The 25,468-nt window shown below is 48.3% G+C and overlaps 1 protein-coding gene across 2 annotated transcripts in view; it reads right to left on the minus strand.

The window, feature by feature from the left end:
• The window catches only part of TRIM67 (tripartite motif containing 67), a 526,294-nt gene that overhangs the window by 39,355 nt on the left and 461,471 nt on the right, over positions 1-25,468 (minus strand). For both annotated transcript variants that reach the window (XM_086925344.1, XM_086925343.1), the window contains exon 7: positions 12,751-12,889. In XM_086925344.1, coding sequence (XP_086781470.1) covers positions 12,751-12,889 — 139 coding nt within the window. The remainder of the gene's footprint in view (positions 1-12,750; positions 12,890-25,468) is intronic.

Here is a 25,468-nt window from a genome sequence, read left to right on the forward strand (position 1 = left end):
AATGCGTTTTTGTTTAGCTTCATAGTTGGGTCCCACGTCATCGTCAAACCCCTTATGATACAGGCGCTGCATTGCCCTTGCACCTCACAGTTGGGCCTGCGTTGCCTTTGAGCTGTGAAGGGATGTCCTCGGATCAGCACTGTGTCACAGTCAAAGTGCACTGAATCGGCTCCGATCGGCACAAAGTCATCACTGCATCGATTTTGATGGTTCTGGACAGTTAAAATCACCTTTTAAGGGACCAGGACTGGATCGACACCACGTGGCAGGGCAATAATCACAGATGGCAGAGCCCAGGTACTGTTGCAGAACTTCAGGAAGTCTTTGAAGGCGCTGAGAAATCAGAACAAGGGGCAAGCCAGCAAGCCTTTGGAGTCACCCTGGGTTCAAGTGAGATGGGTCCAGTCCTTGTTGTCAGCAGGGCAGACAGCATCAGGCAACAGGGTAGCTCAGAAAAGGTGAAAGCGGTTCTTTCCGAGCAGCAGTCAGGCAGAGTGGCAATCCTTGTAGCACTGCAGTCCTTACTCCTGGAAGAGTTCTCCACAGGTCCAGTAGCTTACTGTCTTGGTAGGGTCAGAGCCCCAGTACTTATACCCAAATGTGCCTTTGAAATGGGGGTGCCTTCAAAGCAGGCCTGTGAAGTGCACTTGTCCCCTTTCATCCCAGCCCTGTCTGCCAGGCTATTTGGACGGGGTAATAAGCCCATTGTGTTGGACACAGGGCACTGCCTATTCAGGTGTGTCAGCTCACCCTCCCTCTTCCTGCCCAGGAAGAGCTATCAGAATGCAGGTGAATGTAGATGAGTTCTCTGGCACACCCACATTTCCTGTTTTTGTGGCTGTCTAGAGGGAGAATGCACAAAGTGCAGTTGCTATCCATCCCAGACGTGTATTGGAGACAGACTGCAGGGCACACAGAACAGTAAGAGCAGAGACATGTCCACTTTCTAAAAGTGCAATTTCTAAAACAGTAATGCTGAACTAACTTTACCAGTAAAGATGATTTATCGTTTCCATTCCAAAGATATGAAACATGATGCATCTACTCCTTTCTAATCAAGAATTACAGCTCAAAAGTGTTTTAAGGAATTCCCAAGTAGGCCTCACAGTAGTGAAAAATGAATTTTGCTATTTGTCACTACCAGGACAAGTAGAATTTACTAGTACATGACCCACCTTTTACTTACAAAGCACCCTGCCATTAGGGCTACCTAAGGGGTGACTTATGTGTAATAAAATTGGAGTTTAGGACTTGGCAAATGGGTTTAAATGCCAAGTTGAAGTAGCAGTAAACTGCACACACATGTCTTCCAATGGTAGGCTGAAGGGATTTTAAAGGCTACTTGTGTGGTTGGCACACACAATGCTGCAGGCCCACTAGTAGCATTTAGATTAGAGGTCCTGGGTATACAGTATACCACTTTACAAGGGACTTATAAGCAAACAAATTATGGCAATCATGTATACACCAATGTCACCATGTTTAGGGGAGAAGCACATGCATTTTAACACTGGTTCGTAGTAGTAAACTGATCTGAAACCTATGGCCAACTGAAAGATACAGCAAAAAAGGAGGTAAGCAGGTAAAAGGTTTGAGGGAAAACCACCCTAAGGATGACATGTCTAACAGGTGGTAAAAATAATGTGCCAACATCAATTCAAATACTGATAAAAATTGTTTGATAATATACTTGCAAGAAAACACATGTTTCAGTGCGAACTAGCAAAGTGGAAAGCTCCAAAACCTACATAGGCAAATTATCACGTCCGGACTGGGAACAGCAACCAGCCCTGGCAGATTGCTGCCCAACCGGCCCCTGGACAGGAGGTGGGGGGGAGGGGGAGGGGGGGGGAGAGCTAGTAAAAAGCATAGCTCCCGCTTTTGTTACAGGGGCTGATATTGCAGCACTGCTGCACTGCTGCAAAACTGGCCACCAGGAACAAAACCTGCCCACAGGGCTACAAAACGAGCCCTCACCCCTCTGGCCCACCGTGGAAAAGCCAGGTACCTGAAACAACCAGTCCAGCCCTGATAAAGGTGGTGAAACACACCTCTCATGCCTGCTTGGTTAACATCATAGAAAATGATTACTCGTACTCTAAAAAAAGACAAGTCAGAGTCTACATGGTGACATGAGAAATACCAGGAACAGCAAATCCAAATGAGTGGTATAAATGACCAAACTGCACAGTCGGGACAAATTCAGAGTCATGAGACTATGTGAAGCAGAAAATGTTTCCTAAGCTGAAGTGCCAGCCCTCAGCTTCCCCAGCAATGTGACAGAGCAACTCAGTTTCAAGTTAGATTCCTTTATCTTCCAAAAAATAACCACATAGGAAAATACAACAATAGAAACATGGAGGCTTAATTAGAGTTTGGCCCACTCTCCGGTCCACCAATCTCTCAATCTGAGCACCTCATTTAGGGATGGGTGGACTATAAGAATTCCGTTCACCAAGCCCAGATGGGCTCAGTCTAACGGGATGGCGACAAGCAGTCATCTCTAAATCTGATTGGCTGTGCTCTAAAATGCTCAAAAAAGTTTCATGCAAGGGTTTCTATAGGTGTTCTTCTTTTAAAATCTGACCACAGGAACAGTACCACATGCGAACAAGCAATGGCACAGCTATTGATTTTTGCCATAGAAAACAAGCATTTGCAATGCAATAGGTCTTGCATCAGTTAAATGCAGAGCTATTGGCTTTGCAAATGGAAAAGAAATGCAGTGTCCGCCTGCCCTTGTTTTTTTATTTATTGACTATTTTAGCAATGGTGGCACGATGTGCTTTAGCTTTAGATGTTTAAAGCTAAAGCGCGGTGTGCCGCCATTGCCACAAAAGTCTATAAATAGAAAAATACAGTTGTGCCGCCGCCGTATATTTTTTCTGTTTATTTACTATTGTAGCAATAGCGGCAGGCTGTGCTTTAGCTTTAGATGTTTAAAGCTAAAGCGTGGCATGCCGCCATTGCTATAAAACTAAGAAAATGGAAAAGAAATGTGGCGTCTGCCCGCCTTTGTTTTTAGGGCTCGCCTGCTGTGCGCATGCGCATAGCTGGCGAAGCTCTATAGGGGCTTAAATAAGCTTTACCTAGACTGGCGATTTGATGCTGTGCCCGTGCGCTTTTAGGTCAATGCACAAGCGCATTGACCTAAAATGCGCGTGCACATCATCAAATCGCCAGTCAATCGCCAGCAGCACTCCTCCCCTGCTGCTTCACACCCTCATGCCGCTCTCGCCACTCCACCCCCTCCCCTGCCCGCCGTGTCGCATTTCTCATCCCCCCTCCCCACAGCAATGCCCTCAGCCGGCCGTACTTTCACTTTGACAGCCGTGTTTCTCCTGGTCTCTCGTGTCACCAGGCTGTGTGTGCTGCCTCCGCGGGCACCATGATGTAACCCCACTCTCTTAAATGCCTACATTATACCAGTCTTAAACATGATCAATAGCTTCAATCTGGGCTAACATATTTACGTTGATGATAATCATATTCACTTTAGGATATTCAGTTAACTATGTGCCCTTACTGTTGTGTCGGGCAGTTGGTCAGCCACGACACTCTCGGTGTATTTTATTGACGGGTTGGAACGCCGCATCGCTCTCCCTCCTCCCACACCCCCGCTCCGCACCCTCCCCTGCCCGCCATGTCGCATTTCTCCTCCCCACAGCAATGCCCTCCGTCACTTATGGAAAATGTTCACAGTCCAACACTTAGCTTATCACTTGCACTGAAATCTGTCTCCAGCACTTATTTTACTATTTTCAAAGCAACCAGTCAGACTCCAGTGCTTAGTTTACTAGTTACACTGGATTCTGCAAACCTCCAACCCTTTACAGCACTCCTCCCCTGCTGCTTCACACCCTCATGCCGCTCTCCCCGCTCCGCCCCCTCCCCTGCCCGCCGTGTCGCATTTCTCATCCCCCTCCCAACAGCAATGCCCTCAGCCGGCCGTACTTTCACTTTGCGGGCCGCAGGCCGTCTCTCGTGTTTCTCCTGGTTTCTCGTGTCACAAGGCTGTGTGTGCTGCCTCCGCGGGCACCATGATGTAACCCCACTCTCTTAAATGCCTACATTATACCAGTCTTAAACATGATCAATAGCTTCAATCTGGGCTAACATATTTACGCTGATGATAATCATATTCACTTTAGGATATTCAGTTAACTATGTGCCCTTACTGTTGTGTCGGGCAGTTGGTCAGCCACGACACTCTCAGTGTATTTTATTGATAAGGTGTGCCAAACGTACTCAACAATAATCACAGGAGCCTGCGCGCTGCTTAACTATCGGCGTTACACTTACCACAGTGAGAAGAGTCGGTGTCAGACAAGGTAATATTTCCATGTTGGAAATTGGCTTTTGAAATAATCGAAGTTCATATGTCTGTTGTTCTAAACCACAAGTCTAGCTGTGTGACGGGTTGGAACGCCGCATCCACCACCACCACCACCACCGCATCCACCATCACCACATCCACCGCATCCACCACCACCGCATCCACCATCACCACCACATCCACCACCACATCCACCACCACATCCACCATCACCTCCACATCCACCATGACATCCACAGCCACATTCACCACCACATCCACCACCACCACATCCACCACCACCGCATCCACCACCACCACCACCACCGCATCCACCACCACCACCACCACCGCATCCACCACCACCACCGCATCCACCACCACCACCACCACCGCATCCACCACCACCACCGCATCCACCACCACCACCACATCCACCACCACCACATCCACCATCACCACATCCACCACCACCACCACATCCACCACATCCACCACCACCATATCCACCACCACCACATCCACCACCACCACATCCACCACCACCACATCCACCACCACATCCACCATCACCTCCACATCCACCATGACATCCACCACCACAACCACCACCACCACCACCACATCCACCACCACCACATCCACCACCACTGCATCCACCACCACTGCATCCACCACCACCACCACACCCACCACCACTACATCCACCACCACATCCACTACAACCACCACCCCATCCACCACTACCACCACCACCGCATCCACCATCACCACATCCACCGCATCCACCACCACCGCATCCACCATCACCACCACATCCACCACCACATCAACATCCACATCCACCATCACATCCACCATCACCTCCACATCCACCATGATATCCACAGCCACATCCACCACCACATCCACCACCACCACATCCACCACCACCGCATCCACCACCACCCCATCCACCACCACCACCACCACCGCATCCACCACCAACACTGCATCCACCACCACCACCGCATCCACCATCACCACATCCACCGCATCCACCACCACCGCATCCACCACCACATCCACCACCACCACCACCACATCCACCACCACCACATCCACCATCACCTCCATATCCACCATGACATCCACCATGACATCCACCACCACATCCACCACCACCACATCCACCACCACCGCATCCACCACCACCACCACACCCACCACCACTACATCCACCACCACATCCACTACAACCACCACCCCATCCACCACTACCACCACCACCGCATCCACCACCACCGCCGCATGCATCCACCACCACATCCACCACCACATCCACCATCACCACCACATCCACCATCACATCCACCATCAAATCCACCACCACATCCACCACCACATCCACCGCCACATCCACCGCCACATCCACCACCACATCCACCACCACTTCACCACCGCATCCACCACCACTTCCACCACCACCACCACATCCACCACATCCACCACCACATCCACCGCATCCACCACCACATCCACCACTTCCACCACCACTTCCACCACCACCACATCCACCACCACCACATCCACCACCACCACATCCACCACTGCATCCACCACCACATCCACCACCTCATCCACCACCTCATCCACCACCTCATCCACCACCTCATCCACCAACGCATCCACCAACGCATCCACCACCACCACATCCACACCCACCGCATCCACCACCACCGCATCCACCACCACCGCATCCACCACCACCACACCCACCACCACCACATCCACCACCACCACATCCACCACCACCACATCCACCACCACATCCACCATCACCTCCACATCCACCATGACATCCACCACCACATCCACCACCACTACCACCACCACATCCACCACCACCACATCCACCAACACCGCATCCACCACCACCACCACACCCACCACCACTACATCCACCACCACATCCACTACAACCACCACCCCATCCACCACTACCACCACCACCGCATCCACCATCACCACATCCATCACATCCACCACCACCGCATCCACCATCACCACCACATCCACCACCACATCCACCACCACATCCACCACCACATCCACATCCACCATCACATCCACCATCACCTCCACATCCACCATGACATACACAGCCACATCCACCACCACATCCACCACCACCACATCCACCACCACTGCATCCACCACCACCCCATCCACCACCACCACCACCGCATCCACCACCAACACCGCATCCACCACCACCACCGCATCCACCATCACCACATCCACCGCATCCACCACCACCACATCCACCACCACATCCACCACCACCACCACATCCACCACCACCACATCCACCACCACCACATCCACCATCACCTCCACATCCACCATGACATCCACCATGACATCCACCACCACATCCACCACCACCACATCCACCACCACCACATCCACCACCACCGCATCCACCACCACCACCACACCCACCACCACTACATCCACCACCACATCCACTACAACCACCACCCCATCCACCACTACCACCACCACCGCATCCACCACCACCGCCGCATGCATCCACCACCACATCCACCACCACATCCACCATCACCACCACATCCACCATCACATCCACCATCAAATCCACCACCACATCCACCACCACATCCACCGCCACATCCACCGCCACATCCACCACCACATCCACCACCACTTCACCACCGCATCCACCACCACATCCACCACCACCACCACATCCACCGCATCCACCACCACATCCACCGCATCCACCACCACATCCACCACTTCCACCACCACCACCACTTCCACCACCACCACATCCACCACCACCACATCCACCACTGCATCCACCACCACCACATCCACCACCACATCCACCACCTCATCCACCACCTCATCCACCACCTCATCCACCACCTCATCCACCACCTCATCCACCAACGCATCCACCAATGCATCCACCACCACCACATCCACCACCACCGCATCCACTACCACCGCATCCACCACCACCGCATCCACCACCACCACACCCACAACCACTACATCCACCACCACATCCACTACAACCACCACCCCATCCACCACTACCACCACCACCGCATCCACCACCACATCCACCACCACATCCACCATCAACACCACATCCACCATCACATCCACCACCACCACCACATCCACCACCACATCCACCACCACATCCACCAACACATCCACCATCACCTCCACATCCACCATGACATCCACCGCCACAGCCACCACCACATCCACCACCACCACATCCACCACCACCACATCCACCACCACCACATCCACCACCACATCCACTACAACCACCACCCCATCCACCACATCCACCACCACCGCATCCACCACCACATCCACCATCAACACCACATCCACCACCACCACCACCACATCCACCAACACATCCACCATCACCTCCACATCCACCATGACATCCACCGCCACAGTCACCACCACATCCACCACCACCGCATCCACCACCACCGCATCCACCACCACCGCATTCACCACCACCACCACCACACCCACCACCACATCCACTACAACCACCACCCCATCCACCACTACCACCACCACCGCATCCACCGCCGCATCCACCACATCCACCACCACCACATCCACCACCACATCCACCATCACCACCACATCCACCATCAAATCCACCACCACCACCACATCCACCATCACATCCACCATGACATCCACCGCCACATCCACCACCACATCCACCACCACCACATCCACCACCACTTCACCACCGCATCCACCACCACCACCACATCCACCGCATCCACCATGACATCCACCGCCACATCCACCGCCACATCCACCACCACATCCACCACCACCACATCCACCACCACCACATCCACCACCACCACCACATCCACCACCACATCCACCACCTCATCCACCACCTCATCCGCCACCTCATCCACCACCTCATCCACCACCTCATCCACCACCTCATCCACCAACGCATCCACCACCGCATCCACCACCACCGCATCCACCACCACCGTATCCACCACCACCGCATCCACCACCACCACACCCACCACCACCACACCCACCACCACTACATCCACCACCACATCCACTACCACCACCACCACCCCATCCACCACTACCACCACCACCACCGCATCCACCACCACCGCATCCACCACCACATCCACCATCAACACCACATCCACCATCACATCCACCACCACCACATCCACCAACACATCCACCATCACCTCCACATCCACCATGACATCCACCGCCACAGCCACCACCACATCCACCACCAACACATCCACCACCACCGCATCCACCACCACCACCACACCCACCACCACATCCACTACAACCACCACCCCATCCACCACCACCACACCCACCACCACATCCACCACCACCACCACATCCACCAACACATCCACCATCACCTCCACATCCACCATGACATCCACCGCCACAGCCACCACCACATCCACCACCACCGCATCCACCACCACCACTACATCCACCACCACCACCACTACCTCCACCACCACATCCACTACAACCACCTCCCCATCCACTACAACCACCACCCCATCCACTACAACCACCACCCCATCCACCACAACCACCACCCCATCCACCACATCCACCACTACCGCATCCACCACCACATCCACCATCAACACCACATCCACCATCACATCCACCACCACCACCACCACATCCACCAACACATCCACCATCACCTCCACATCCACCATGACATCCACCGCCACAGCCACCACCGCATCCACCACCACCACACACACCCCCACCACACCCACCACCACATCCACTACAACCACCACCCCATCCACCACTACCACCACCACCGCTGCATCCACCACATCCACCACCACCAACACATCCACCACCACATTCACCATCACCACCACATCCACCATCACATCCACCATCAAATCCACCACCACCACCACATCCACCACCACATCCACCATCACATCCACCATCACATCCACCATGACATCCACCGCCACATTCACCGCCACATCCACCACCACATCCACCACCACCACATCCACCACCACATCCACCACCACCACATCCACCACCACATCCACCACCACCACATCCACCACCACTTCACCACCGCATCCACCACCACCACATCCACCGCATCCACCACCACATCCACCACTTCCACCACCACATCTTCTGCATCCACCACTTCCACCACCACATCCACTGCATCCAGCACCCCCACATCCACCACCACCACATCCACCACCACCGCATCCACCACCACCGCATCCACCACCACTGCATCCACCACCACCGCATCCACCACTACATCCACCACCACCGCATCCACCAGCTCATCCACCACCTCATCCACCACCTCATCCACCACCTCATCCACCAATGCATCCACCACAACCACCACAACCACCACATCCACCACCACCACATCCACCACCACCACCACCACATCCACCATCACCACCACATCCACCACCACATCCACCATCACATCCACCACCACATCCACCACATCCACCATCACATCCATCACCTTCACATCCACCATGACATCCACCACCACATCCACCACCACATACACCACTTCTACCGCATCCACCACCACCGCATCCACCACCACATCCACCACCACATACACCACTTCTACCGCATCCACCACCACCGCATCCACCACCACCACCACATCCACCACCACCACCACCACCACCACATCCACCACCACCACCACATCCACCACCACCACATCCACCACCACCACCACATCCACCACCACCACCACATCCACCACCACCACCACATCCACCACCGCATACACCACATCCACCACTGCATACACCACATCCACCACCGCATACACCACCACCTCATCCACCACCTCATCCAGCACCACCACATCCACCACTGCATCCACCACCGCATCCACCACACCCACCACCACCACATCCACCACCACTTTCACCACATCCACAACCACCACATCCACCACCACCACATCCACCACATCAACACCACATCGACCACCTCCACCACCACCACCACATCCACCACCACCACCTCCACCACCACTACCTCCACCACCACATCCACCACCACCCCCACATCCACCACCACATCCACCCCCACATCCACCACCATCACCACCACATCCACCACCACCACCACATCCACCACCACCACCACATCCACCACCACCATATCCCCCAGATCCACCACCACCACATCTACATGTGTGTGGCTCTGAGTGTGTAGGTGCAAATGCAATGTTCTTGGATTGTCGTCACAATAAAATACACTGAACATAATCTTCACAAAAGTTATTTACAAACGTTTAAGCTATTGCCATTATAAATTACAATAACTTTTATTTAAGTATTAATTATTTACAAAATTAAAAGCCATTGTTATTTGTAATATCAATACATCCAAGTCACGTAAATACAACACACATTGCATTACAAATGCTATAGGTGTCACATTTGCAAAAGTTAAAACTATTGACAGTGTAACTGACAAAGCTATTAATTTTGCTACTTTCAAAACCAACACATAAATAGAAAAAGTGTCATTTACAATACCAATAGCTCAAACTTTCCTAATGCGAGACCTAATGCATTTCCAATGCTTGTTTTATTTACTGACTTTTGTAGCAGTGGCAGCAATCCACGCTTTAGATGTTTGGCATGCGGCAATTTCTACGAAAGTCTTTTACGTATGTGTTTTAGTTTCGAGTGCGGAGGCTTACCCAAAACAAATGCAGACATTCAGTGATGTCGACTTGCCTCAAGCACGGATGAGCTTCACGGCAAAGCAGCAGGGAGTGCGCGTCATGATGTCGCCTCCATTGTTCAGCTTGCTTGAGGCACGGACGCGCTGAATGGTAAAGCACCAGAGAGTGTGCGCCGTGATGTCACCTTCATTCTCAAGCTGCCCAGGAGTTAGAAGGTGGTCAGAGGGAGGGGAGCTAAAGACAACACAATGTGGACACCCGGTGAATGGAAAGCGGATGCAGTGACTTAAAAGCGGGACACAGGCGGGCTAGGAGCAGGGAAACATGGATAAAACGAGGGGAGCGGGGAATTTACAACTTATACGGCAGGAGGAGGGGAGAGAGAAGCTAAAGTCAACATGACCGGGTGAATGAAAAGTGGGATGCGGGGCATGGTGGCTAAAAAGCAAGATTCTTAAATGTGTCACTTGGGACAAAAGTCCACACAGCAGCTCTGTCTCATATCATTCTTAGGTCTCTCCCACAACAGCGCTCCCACTTGTGAGAGATATTGTATACAATAAGGGGCTTGTAGCCACCTATTGTTTTCCATTTGTTGGCTTCCTTGTCACTCTTATTTGCTGCCTTCTGGATATATCTTTTACCACAGCATGTAAAGTAACAATCATTGGCAAAGCTATTAGGTCTTACCTATGGGATCTCAATTCAGTGGTGTAGCAGGGTCAGGTGGTACCTGGTGCGGAAAATTTCTTGTCACCTCACGGCTTGACAAAATGGCAAAAATATGTGTTTAAAACACATATGTTGCCATTTTGTCACCCCCTCAGTGATTTCTTGTCACCCCCGGCTTGACAAAATGGCAAAAATATGTGTTTAAAACACATACTTTTTGCCATCTAGTCACCCCCCTCAGTGATGACACCAGGGGCGGCCAGCACCCACTTCACCCCCTTCCTACGCCACTGTCTCAATTGGCTTTGTCAATGTGCTTTTTTGGCAATGTTGTATAATTGCGGTGCAGAATGGCTGAAAGTAAAAATAAAAACCCACAATGATGCAGTCAACGCTGGCTGCCTCATAGCATTTTTTAACTTTTGATTTTGTTTTACATTTTAGTTCAACTGCAGTGCTCTGCCCCTCAACCTTTGCCAACGCTTGTTTGTATGTACAAGTGCTGTTCTGGTTGAAATGTTCTGTGTGGGCATGTTTTTAAAATGTGCTTTGTGCTTGAGATCCGCTCACTGTTTTTTAACTAATGTAATTCTGATCTTTTATTGCCTGTTTTTATTGGATGTTTTATTTATCTGTTTTTTTATTGGATGTTTTTTTCAGTTTTTTATATTCTGTATTTATTGTCCTATTGTATGTTTTTATGGTATTTCTGTGCCAAATAAAACATTTATTATCATCAAATGCTAATGTTCATCTTTCCAAAACTCTCTCTGAGCCGAAATTCCCTTCATACCAAAATAAAGACAATTAAATGACTGAATAACACAAAGAAAACGCTGGTATGGTTTCTGTTATGAGCACGGGATCCACGAAACTTGGAGATGCCTCGGCACCTATCCTAGGCTTGCTCGCATGACACCCTCCAAGCTAGGTTGCAGTGTTATTTGATGGCAGCACTCACCATCTGAAGTCTGTAGAACGACGGTCTTGCTGTAAGGCCCCACTCCAGACGAATTGTAAGCTTTGACTCGTGCATTGTATGTGCTGTTAAAATGGAGTCCGTCAATGGTGCACAGCGTCTCCTTCCCAACGTACACTTCCTACAAAATAAAGCAATCTCAGTAAAGCTGGCTGACAGGTTGTAGGAAGATGAAGCATTAACAAGCTAGACATGTTGTGTTGGTATCAGAGAGGAGCCAAGAGGTGGCACACCATATATAAATAACATTACTTACTACCTTATTCTTTCACACAGATGCAGGGCCGGACTGGCCGTAGTGGGCACCGGGCAATCCCCCGGTGTGCCGCACGGGTGGGGGCCGGGGACGTTTTTGCAGCATAGCTCGGTGGCACCGCCACCTCCCTCCCCCCCACCCCCTCTCTGGGAGGGGGGGGGGCGAGCACTTTGCCAGGGCAGGTTTTGGTTTCCAGTCTGGCTCTGCACAGATGTCCAGTTATTTAATACAAGGACCTGCGTCTGACATTTTGTCAAAACACTTATTATCCTACTAAAGTAGTATCAGATAACTGAGTTGAATACAAGTTAAAAGAATTCAGCCCATTCTACCAAAGCATTTTTCACTTTCACATCTGAAGTGTAGCATTGGACAACCAGCCACGTTGCACAAGAGCTTAAGTATGTGTTCCTGAAATCTGTGCGTAACTTGAAAGTCACAGATGCAACTATCACACAGTGGCTCAGTTTTTCACCATTTGACATCGATATTATTAATTACGATGGTAATGGTACTTATTGCTTCATCTACAGAATGTTACAGTTCCAGTCCTTGATAATAAATACTATATAATGAAGATATAGGGGATAAAGTACCCCCTGCTGTACATTCTAAGGATATTGCAAGTCACAGATAAGCTCCATAACCTTCGTCTGAGTTGCTTTATAAGGCTATGGAACTCCGAGGTGACTTGCAATATCCTTATAAATTCCAGGAGGGGCTTTATCCCATATAATACATGGTCACACCATCCCCTTTCCCGCAAATCACTTAAAACCTTTGTGTGTAACTCTTTCTTATGAAAGAGTGAGCATATCTGCAAACATGAAGAATAAAAATAAAACCTCTAGTGCAAAATCAAACATCAAAAACCTGTTAGATATTTGTTTTAAACCGATGTTTGAACCAGTTCAATATTTCAGTGTATTTTGAAAAAAAGAAGCATTAGAAGCTCGGAATGTGTAGAAACATTCAGAAAGATTCTTTTCTCTATATAATGAGTGTAAAAAATAAACATTTGATCTCTGCTTGTCACTGTAAGCTATTAAAATAGAGCAGGAGAAAGAAAAGCGAGGTTCTGCTTTAGATGCTTTAAACAGCTGCTTCAATTATGCTGTTTGACCTAACTTGCCTTTCACGTGGGTTGCTGGCAGCAGGCATTGTGACGTCAGAACTCGACTGTAATAACATATAATAGTCGAGTTCTGATGTCTTTTCTTTATAATCGGCGACTAGATGCCTCACCAGTCGCGATTATAAAGAAATTCAAGACGTGCATTTATACAGGGATTACAGAATCTCATGTATTATATATTATTATTACTTTTAAGTGTTGGGCAGTAGGTGAGAGACTAAAAGAGTAGGAATAGCAACACAATGCTTAAGAAAGCTAAGACACCACCATATTCCATGATGCACACAGCACTTGGCTCTATTTACTTCTAAAAGGGTTGCAGAACATTACTTTATTACTTTCAAATGTGGTCATAAATGTATATCAAGAAAAAACCGAGCTGTGATTCGTAGTACGAAGAAGGTACAGAATTCTCAGCGTGGTAGTACAATATTCACATACAAAAGTGTGTTACATCAAATGCACGTGGCAAGTCAGCCTCCAGTTAAAGCAGAAAGACTTTTAAAGGGCAAACGGGAGGAGTGCTTCACACCTGTACAAATTGAGAAGTAGCTCAAATGATCTTATCTCCCACTAGGTTTACTGTTCTGCATCGTGATGGCAGTGATAGTAGAGGAACTTAAGATACAGTCAGGCAGGTCCTACTGATAATTAATAAGCTCTTCCATTCAAACTTTCAAAGGGTCACATCAGATCGCCTTCTGGACTTCTGCACAGGTGAAGAAATGGGGCATGTATCAGTTTTTTGAGTGCCCCTGAAAATTCTGTGACATGCGTGGCACCTACAACACTCTTATTTGCTGTCCTAAGCTATAAGGGGGGGGGGGAGGCACGAGTGAAGTGCCACGGAGGAGCATGACCCAGGGAAAATTTACACCACTACCATCTAAAACGAAGACATCCCTTACCAGCTGTTAGAAGTTCCCTAGAAATGCATCCCAAACCTTGTTGGTTGATAGAGGAATAACTGCAGAGACAACATTATGCTATCCGCTACCTGTTCTTCATTCCACGTTCAGCATCCTTAGAATTGCTCAATCAGTTTTGCAGACAACCCACTCTAGCAGGAAGACACTCATTAAAACTACCACTTACTTATTCTACAATGTTAGTCTACACTCCCAAACCAAGTTCAAGAGATCATTTATCTTGTCAAGCAATGTCATCTGCTTCCCTAAACCAGAACCCAGTGCCACTGCAGCAAAACAAGGATGTTTTAGTTCCATCCTGTACCTCTAAAATTACAAATTCATCAAAAACCAAATGCTACTCCTGTCCGAGGGAGCACAGACTCACCGAACTGATCACCCTCTTCATTACAAAGGGAACTCGCCTAACCTAAGATGGTCAAGACCCTTTACAGAAGAAGACCTAGCTCGATCCTTCCCTCTACAGAAAAATGACAAATATAAAGCGTATTTTAATCAATGAGTAGAATGCAGACCTGGTGAGGCTATCCCTTTGTTAGTTTCAAATAGATCCATCAGTAATACAAAACAATCACATGACTTCATGGTATTTTAACAAGAACACTTAAAAGAATGAAATAGCATCAGGCATGTGTCGGATGATACAGAGTGCAGAGAAAATAAATCTATGATAAAACGTACAGTTAGAGAAAGAGCAAAGGCAAGCATAGTTAGAAAACGTTCTAACTATTTAAAAGAAAGTATTTTCAATTTTAAAAGAGGAAATGGGGGGGGGGGGGAGTAGTTCTTGCTAAAGAAATCATTCCTAGTGCTAATGGCGAATAGTGCCAAAGAAGCACAGCAAACATCAACACAAATGTTGGCAAGACTTACAGAGAGGAGTGGCATTGAGCTTTATAGTAAAATCTTCTTTCAGGAGAATGGTTTAGCCACATAGTCAAGTAAGGACACCCCAGACAAAAACTGGAGCAGAGAGAAAAAACAAATGCACAGAATCGGTAACCAAAAGTAAGTTGCAGAAACACAACCATGGATAGTGCTTGCTTTTGCATGTTTGAACGCCAATGCTGTGAGTCTCAGATTTCTGAGCTCCCGCCCGGTGATCTGCCATCCAACAAAATCCTGCCACTATCCTAAAACAAAGGGGGCCCCAAACCTACCACAGAGTCCCCCAGACGCTGCTGCACACTCCAACTTGTTTGGAGCAGACTACGACGGTGGGGGGAGAAATTTCCCAACCTGTCACAGATTCAGCGAGGTGGCGCTGACAAAATGGCAGCCATGAATCACTGAAGGCCGCTTAGAGCTCCGGACCCGAGCTGCAGCGTACCGTCTGAAGGTTCTTAGTGGGCGGAGTGGCCCTCAGGGTGCAAGGGACTCTGGCACTTTGCCTGCCAGGACCAGGGATAGCCATACACGGGCTGCAGGGACCCTCCGCTGCTCGGGACTCCGGCGGTGAGGAGAGGAGCCAGGTGAGTGACTGCGGAGGTGGGGTCACGACGAAGAAGTTGGGAAAATTAGGACACCAGACTGCAGTGCCTACCTGGGGAGCCATACTGGAGCCTTGTCTGGGAGCTTGCATGTCTGCCTCCTTGCCTGGTGAGAACTCCCCTGGATGCGGGGGAGCGAATCTGCGTCCTACTACATGCCATTGCAGGCCTGCGCCCAGGCACAGCTGGGGGCCCTAGACTACCGGTGGGGGGTGAGGGGTGGCAGTATGCAACAGGCAGTGGGGGTTAGTGGCTCCCCACAAGCACTGGGATCCACAGCAGCAAGGATGAAGGTTGCCCTGAGGAGCAGCTTTGGCATCCTGCGTTGAGGGGTGTTCTTGCTAGCATGGCCCCTATGAATATATGATTATACCACGATTTCAATTACCACGCATGGCTTTACCACACAAATTTTACATCGCAAGTGGCTTTACCACGCTGGTATTTACAACGTAGGATTTTACTACGCGTAGAAACGTCTTACCTGCACGTCTTTCTCTACGAGCCCTTACTTCCATCCTCCATGGAAACAAGCGTCAAAACACGTATACCAAAATAAAACAAGCATTTGCAATGCAATAGGTCTCGCCTTAGGAAAGTTTGAGCTATTGGTATTGTAAATGACACATTTTTTATTTATGTGTTGGTTTTGAAAATACCGAAATTAATAGCGTTGTCATTTACAATGCCAATAGTTTTAATTTTCGCAAATATGACACCTATAGCATTTGTAATGCAATATGTGTTGTATTTACGTGACTTAGATGTGATATTACACATAACAATGGCTTCTAATTTTTGTGACATTTGTAATAAAGCTTGAAACATTGAGAGAACATATTTGAACCAGTTGTTGTTGAATGGTTGCACAGATTGATGCTGTGGTGGCGCTGAATGATGTGGTGGCGACAAGTGATGCTGTGGCTTTCAGTGATGCTTTGGTAGCGTATAGTGATGTTGTGGTGCCCCTGAGTGATGCTGTGGTGGTGCTGAGTGATGCTGTGGTGATGCGATAGATAGATAGATAGAGTGAGTGCGATAGATAGATAGAGTGAGTGCGATAGATAGATAGAGTGAGTGCGATAGATAGATAGATAGATAGATAGATAGATAGATAGATAGATAGATAGATAGATAGATAGATAGATAGAGTGAGGGCGATAGACAGATAGACAGACAGATAGATAGATAGATAGATAGATAGATAGATAGATAGATAGATAGATAGATAGATAGATAGATAGAGTGAGGGCGATAGACAGACAGATAGACAGACAGACAGACAGACAGACAGACAGATAGAGATAGATAGAGATAGATCTGGATGCGGCTTGCCGGACTTCGCATGCACGCAGCATGACAACGCGACTGACATTATGAATACATTTTTAAGTCTAAATAACCACAAACAAGCCCACTGCCCACCCCCCACCCGAATAAAAAAAGAACAGCACAAGCTGGGTGTGATAGTATAAAGAAACAGTCCTACCTGGTCCCAGTCCTGGCTCCTTGCCAAGTGTGCACGGTTTCCTGATGGCAGCACAGCATGGCGGGAACTTTGGTTTTACTTTCCGAGTGAAAGCCGCGTTAGATGCCGCCGAAGGACAGGGTCGTAATCAGTGGCTAAGGCGCGTAGTCCTTTGCTCTTACTTTAGTAGCCGTTAGTATTACCCGCTCGGCCAGAAGTGTTACCAGATACGATTGACTGCCATGTTTATTTGTATAATTAATAAATGCCTAATGTACGTTCGTCCTGCCTGCAGATAGTTATGTAAATCACAAAGATTACAAGTTCTCAGAGAATGGCAAAGTGGCAAAGAGGTGACAACAGCAAAGTAGATTATATCCTGCTCCGCCAAAAGTTTAACCAGAGATGAATGCTGCCATGTTCTTAAGTAATTAATTGATTCATGCACATCCCGTCCTGCCTGCAGCCTATTAAATAAATTAAGATTCCTGGGAAATGATATGGCGAGTAGCTTATCAGGCAGTCCAATACACTAGTTACGGTGATAGATAGAGTGAGGACGACTGATAGATATATGGATAGATAGATAGATAGATAGATAGATAGATAGATAGATAGATAGATAGATAGATAGATAGATAGATAGAGTGAGGGCGATAGATAAAGTGTATTTATGTTGCATGAGAAGAGTGTAATTATGTGGCGTGTAATTATGTGGCACTGAGTGGTAATATGGGGAGTGTATGTTGTATTCAGTAGAGTGTAATTTTGTGGCGTCTAATTATCTAGCACTGAGTGGTATTTGGAGTGTTTGTTAGCATTGAGTGCAGTGTAATTATGTTGCATATAATTATGTGGCACTGAGTGGTATTATGGGGAGGTTATGTTGTATTCAGTAGAGTGTAATTGTGTGCCGTGTAATTATGTGGCACTGAGTGGTATTATTTGGAGTGTATGTTCCATTGCAGACTGTGTGAGGGTGCAGAGTGTGAGGGTGCAGAGTGTGAGGGTGCAGAGTGTGTGTGAGTGTGCAGAGTGTGTGTGAGGGTGCAGTGTGTGTGTGAGGGTGCAGTGTGTGTGAGGGTGCAGTGTGTGTGAGGGTGCAGAGTGTGTGAGGGTGCAGAGTGTGTGAGGGTGCAGAGTGTGTCAGGGCAAGGGGAGACAGAGAAGATAGAGAAAGTGAGGCTGGGAGTCGATTTGTTAGGAGGGAGAGTCCAGGGCACAACGCATGCCTTAAAACAAGGCTCTCTCGTTATGCCGCTGGCTTCTAAAGTGTTAATTGCAGTCTTAATTTCTCCCCTATTGAGTAACCTTTCTTCTGTCCTCCTTACCTCTTTATCCTTAGAAGGAGTAAGGTGAAGAGCATTGATCACTGAAGCGTGCGGGCGCCTCAGTTCTACCTAATAGTGTATTTTTTTAGTATCTCCCCAAGTTTACCCTATGTATTTAAACGATGTGTTTGTCGAATATTTGCGTGGAGTGGGGCAGATTTGTAACGTGTTTATTCATCAACATCCCCTTCTCATTTAACGGCATATGGGAAACATCACTGTGTAACTTCTGCCTCTGTTTGTGTTCCACCTTACAACCAATCACAGCCGGGAAGACCCGGAACCCAGCTCAGACATTCGCGGAACGTGCGCTCTTATCTTCTCACTACAGAAAACAACCGTGTTAGATCAAGTATGCAACTACAAGAGAAGAATCACCCTAGTTTCATGTGACAGAGGTCACAAAAGTATATTTTGCAAATGTACCTGAAAAGCACTGAATATACGAGAGACAGAGCGAAGGTAAGGGAGAAGGGTGAGGGAGGGAGAGAGAAAGAGAAGGAAGGGGGAGGGAGAGTGAGGTAGGGATGGGATGCAAGAGGGTGAGAGCGAGAAGGAAGGGGAGAGAGAGAGAGGAGAGGGAGGGAAGAGGGAGAGAGAGAGAAAGAAGGGCCGAGAGATGGAGGGAGGGAAGAGGGAAGGGGAGAGGGAGCAAGAGAGAGAGAAGGAAGGGGCAAGAGAGGGTGGAGAGAGGGGAGGTAAGAAGGAGGGAGAGAAAGAGAGAGAGAGGGGAGGGAGGGAGGAGAGAGGGGGAGAAAGAAAGAAAGAGAGAAAGAGAGAAGGAAGAGAGCGTGAGAGTGAGGGAAGGAGGGGCGGGAAGAGGGAATGGGAGTGGGAGAAGGAGCAAGAGAGAGAGAGGGTGAGAAAGAATAGAGGGGGGGTCTAAAAAATGACTCTCCATCAGAAAATACTTAGAAGGTCCCAAAAGCGAGACCTGGTGGGCTATTCCAATGCTTGTTTTGTTTGCAGTGGGAAGAGGCTCAGAGGAAGCAGCGATGGAGGAGCTGGGTGTTGGGGATGTAAGCAAATGGTGGAAAAAAGCATTTGGTTGGAAGAGTAAGATAGAGAAGGGGGGGGCAGGGATGTGAATGGGCAAGCAGCAGATGGCGAGGAAAGACCAAAACCAGAACTGCAGAGGAGCACACAAACTGTCCCTGAGGTGAAGCCTGGCATAGAACTCTACCATGTTTTGTCACAATCATCATCTAAAGTGAGTCTGTCGTGAGTTGAGCTGTTCAAAGGTGGTGAATGCGTGAGCACTTCCTGAAATAAACTGTTATTGTCTGTTGTGACAGTGTACACGGCGACAGTGCAGGAGCAGCAACAGTCACCAACTTCCAGGGCATTCGGAAGCTTTCACACTAGCAGGGTGCAACACTCATTCATCTCGCAGATGGTTGACGCAGTTTGCTCAGGGTGGAGGAGCAGCTCTGACACCCTACATTTTGCATACGAGTCCCCGAGGGGTCTAAAAATGGCCTAACTCTTGGAAAGCGCCTGCAGTAAACACGACACGCACAAAAACACTCACAAAATTAAATCTGCCATTCTACGGTGAAAAGCAATGAGCACTGAAGTTTACGTGGGACGGCATGGACCGTTTTATAAGAGTGTGAGCTCCTGCAGGAAGGTGCAGCGACCCCATGGGCGCTGTGCACGTGTGACAAACCATTCGTCACAGCCGGTCAAAGAACAAGGCTGCTAATGAGGGGAAAGACGAAGCGGTTCGAGTCAATGAGGGAGATGCTGCAGGAGGGGTGAGAGAAACTGCGTGGGAGTCCAGCGCGGCCACGCTAATTCAACAAGCCATACACATATGAGAAATATGCATTTAATTGATATAAATGCTATTGATTTACATAGTGGTTATCCTTAAAAGGTGTCATGGATCCCAACCCTCGTTGGACACCCTTCTTGCATGAAAGTAAAAAACAAGTTATGTTGGGGAGAGCAATATTTATAGCTATGCTAACTTTACTGAGCCAACACTCCGATTATCCAGGAGTTCCAGCTCCCATGCAACAAAGCTCGCTCTGCCCTCAGACAAAAGAAGAAAAAAAAAGCGCTACATTGGTTGCCACATGGACCTTTCTGGCCCACACCCAAAATATAGCACTTCTGAAAAATTAATAAACAGATTTAGACATTAATGCATCAAAAAAGTATTCCGCAAAGCTTTACGATAGAGTAAAATCTCCATACCTTAAAACAATACTTTTTACTTTTGCAAAGAATAATAATAAAGGAACCGGGCAAACCGGATAAATGGAAAAAAAAGCACTAGTGTGGGAAGGGGAAAACGAAGGAACACAGACTACAGAGAAAACGGGAGACACCTTGGTGACTGGAGACAGAGAGGGCCGCGAAGGAGGGGGAAAGGGAAGGCAGCTGGAGACGTTGAGTGAGGAGACCAGAAACGAAAGAATAAATAAAGGTGCTTCTCCATGCTGTTTGAAAAAAAATCATAACCGTTGGCATCTGGTTGAACAGATTATAAAAAGTGGTATGTAAATATACATTTTTTATTTAAACTACTGATTTCCAGACATAGGCTGCCGACACCGCCTTGGCTGAAAGGACAAAGTTGCTTCCCAGCCGAATGCGTTTGAAATGCATCAACACCTTGCTTCTGAAAGACAACCACTGAAGCCGCTAGCAAGTCTGTAGTGGTGTGAAACGCCAAGTCTGGAGTGGTGTGAAACGTCTCAATAGTTAGTAGATGTGTTTGAATGGGAGTTTGAAGTGGCACAATAAAGTGAAATGTTGCCCCCTTGTAAAGATCGTTATCATAGAGAGAAAGTTTAAATCTTGCTTTGATGAACTTTCACATATGGGTGCTGTTTAAACAAGTTTCTTACGGAGATAAGAATGATGTACAAAGATTCCATTCTGTTTGCGCTGTAAAACGCAGCAGCCACAGGTACAAACTAGAAAGCACAGGAAAGGCAGGAAAAGCAAAGCAGATGGCCGCGTGTTCACGCGCACATGCACGCAAGCTTGTAGCCAACAAGCAAAGCTGGGTAGCACTTTTGAGAACCCCTTTTACAACATTAAACAAGCCTGAATCGACTCTCCCACAACTTGAAGTATTACCTTCCACAGCTCGCTACTCAGAACGGCCAACGTGAAGCGAACCATCCTCCCAATTCGGACCTGCGCCAGCGGATCCCGTTACTAAACCAAGCGAAGGATAACGACGTGAGCATGCACCTCAGCTGTACGTGAGCATGCACCTCAGCTGTACGGGAGCAAGTCACGCTGTGCGCGTTTCCATGTGCCGTGAGCATGCACATCGGACGTCTAGGGAGCTCGTCATCACCTTCTGCGTCGCCTGCTGTTGCCGAGCCTGAGCCGCTAACCCTGCACACCTGAGGAGGAAAGACCGGCCTCGAGAGCAGCGGGGGACTCCTGAGTCAGCCCGGTGAGTAGGGGGGGACGTGTAAATACTGTGTTTTTGGTGCATCAGGCTAGCGAGACAGGAGATGGGCACTTCGAGTGTGTGGATGCGCGTGTGTGACTGTGTGTGTGTGCGCGTGAGCCCGTGGGTGGGTGGGGGGGGGTGAGGGTGTGTGTATGCAGTGTGTGTGCCTGCGTGTGTGTATGCAGTGTGTGTGTATGCAGAGTGTGTGTGTATGCAGAGTGTGTGTGTGTGCACGGAACTGAGAGAGGCATGGCTGACTGAGATCGGAGATGTGCACGGCTCTGGGGGCTGGGCGTGCGCGTTCACGAGGTGTAATCGGCGCTCGTGGCCAGATCTAGGTCGCTTGAAAAGGAACTTGGTAGCAATAGGTCTAGCGAGACCTAAAAATGGCATCCATTGAAGAGGCAAAGTGAAAGAAACAATTCTGTACAATGGCTATTGTGAGGAAATACAGTTTATTTGTGAAGAGGAAATGTAGGTCTATTGCAGAAGAGCTAAGGACATCGTGCTCTCATATTCTCTGTCTGCAATAGACACATATTGCTTACCTGGACCATGTCACCCTTAGACAGTTAAGTATTAATTAACTGCTGCCTGTTTTTTGACTCCAAGCCCCAAGATACAGCACTCTCCCAGGATGGAGGAGTGCGACACCACCACCAAGGCGCTGAAAAAGCCAGGGCCAAGGGCGGGTTCAACTGAGCCCGTCATAGCCCGGAAGAGGCTGGGCCCCCCTTCTGACATTTGGGTATCGCTAATGATATAAGCTGCAGTGTGCAGGTACTGTTGCATATTCTTAATATAAAGAAATAGCATTTGTGTTGCATGGTGAGTTTTTTGCAAAAATTAGTTGTTATCAAAGTCACACCATGAACACCATGACCGCGCGCGAAGGAGTAACTGGTAGCCTCGATGCATTCATTGTCAGGGTGGAGTCATTATTGACTCATGAGATTGAAATAGCGGAATGTCGCCTTTCCTTATACCCATCCAAATTACAGAGACGTTCATCATTGGGCATTCCTAACTCCAATTTTGGAGATTCTGCACAAACGTGTTTGCCCGCAACACCTTCAAATGTGCCATTGATTTCCCCTGAGCCGGTTCTGGATTCACCTTTAGTTGCGGCCCCAGAAGCATCATGTATAGCTAAGAGAACACAGGTTTCCAAATCTTCTGATGCAAAGAAGGCGATAGAGCCATTAGTAAAACGAAAACGGGGTGCTGGCGCTCAAAAAACAAGGAAAATATGCGGATCCCAATCTGCTAATTGTGCAAATGACCATGCAGTATCAAAGACAAATTCTGTTGCTACACAGACTGATGTGGTTTCTTCTCTTCTTTTACCAAGACTTGATATTGTTGAGGGCAATACAATTGCTACTATTGCTACTGTTGAGAATCTGCTTTGGGAACTGCGCTAGCTTGTATTCAAGAACTGATCGGAATTTCTTTTTCCCTCTAATGGGAAACATTGGATCGCCTGGATACTGTTATTAATAGTTTAAGTGGTAGTAATATGATCCAACAATCTGATGTTATTGAGGGGGAGGGCTTGAAAACAGCAGAAGATGTTAATCCAGCTACAAACTCACAAAGTTTAGATGGTAAAGTTAAGAAACTTCCTATGTTGAGCCATAGCACCATGAAAGGAAAAACACATGAAGTATCCATGGGTTCTAAAACGAAATGTTTGGGCTCGCACAATACTCATTCTGAATGCTTAGTTCCAGGCACCATACCAAGTACTTTGATAATACTGTAGACAGTTTAAGGAATAATTGTTTCAAGCCCAATACCGATGTGTTGAGTCAATCTCCAGCTACATGTCCCTATGTTTTCGTTTTGGCTGGTGTCCGGGCCTTCAGGGAGGATCAGAGGGAGTAGTGGGTTGATTTACGTAACAAAACCGAGGACTGGTTAACTAAATATAAAAGATTCCACCCCTCTGCTATAAAAGAGATCTTAATGGTCAGCAGAGATCGGTGGGTTGGCCAATCCCTTAAGAGTATTGATGGTGACTGCATTGTGATCGATTTTCGCAGGCCACAGATGGTCCGTTGTTTACTCAGTTTTTGCGAGTTAACCTTTACCCAAAGTACTAGTATCTGTGCACTCCCTTTGGTTTTTTTACAAGCCTTCATTTGGGTCCTGGCCCTACTCCTTTGTTTCATAGGTTTCAGGTTTTATCAGATTTAAACGCTCAAGACTGACAACTATCTCTATTAGAACATTAATTATACTTTTCCGATGATTATCATGCTCCTGCATTTAATCTTCCAATTGATGTTCAAGATGGCCAGTTAACTGCAGTCAAGATTAAGGAAGATACTGACTTGAGTACTTTGAATAGGACTGTAGGAGGACCTCAGCTGAGGATTGGTGACCAGGATTGGCTATGTTTGATAACGGAACAGGACACAGCCATGTCCCACGGAATCTTAGATGTACCATTAGTGCCCTTGTCTGACAAGTGTGTGGGCATAGCTGGGGCGAATCAGCCATCACATAATAATGGAATGGGTTCTTTTGATCCTGTTAATAATAGTCTTGACGTTTCGGAAACAAGGAATCAGATGGGAATTGCACTCAATCAGCAAATCAGGGAGGGAAGGCAATTAGAAATACGATTAACATCTTGGAATATAACGGGCTGAAAAGGAATTTAAG

Source organism: Lissotriton vulgaris, chromosome 6 (assembly GCF_964263255.1).
Source record: "Lissotriton vulgaris chromosome 6, aLisVul1.2, whole genome shotgun sequence".
NCBI classification, from domain to species: domain Eukaryota; kingdom Metazoa; phylum Chordata; class Amphibia; order Caudata; family Salamandridae; genus Lissotriton; species Lissotriton vulgaris.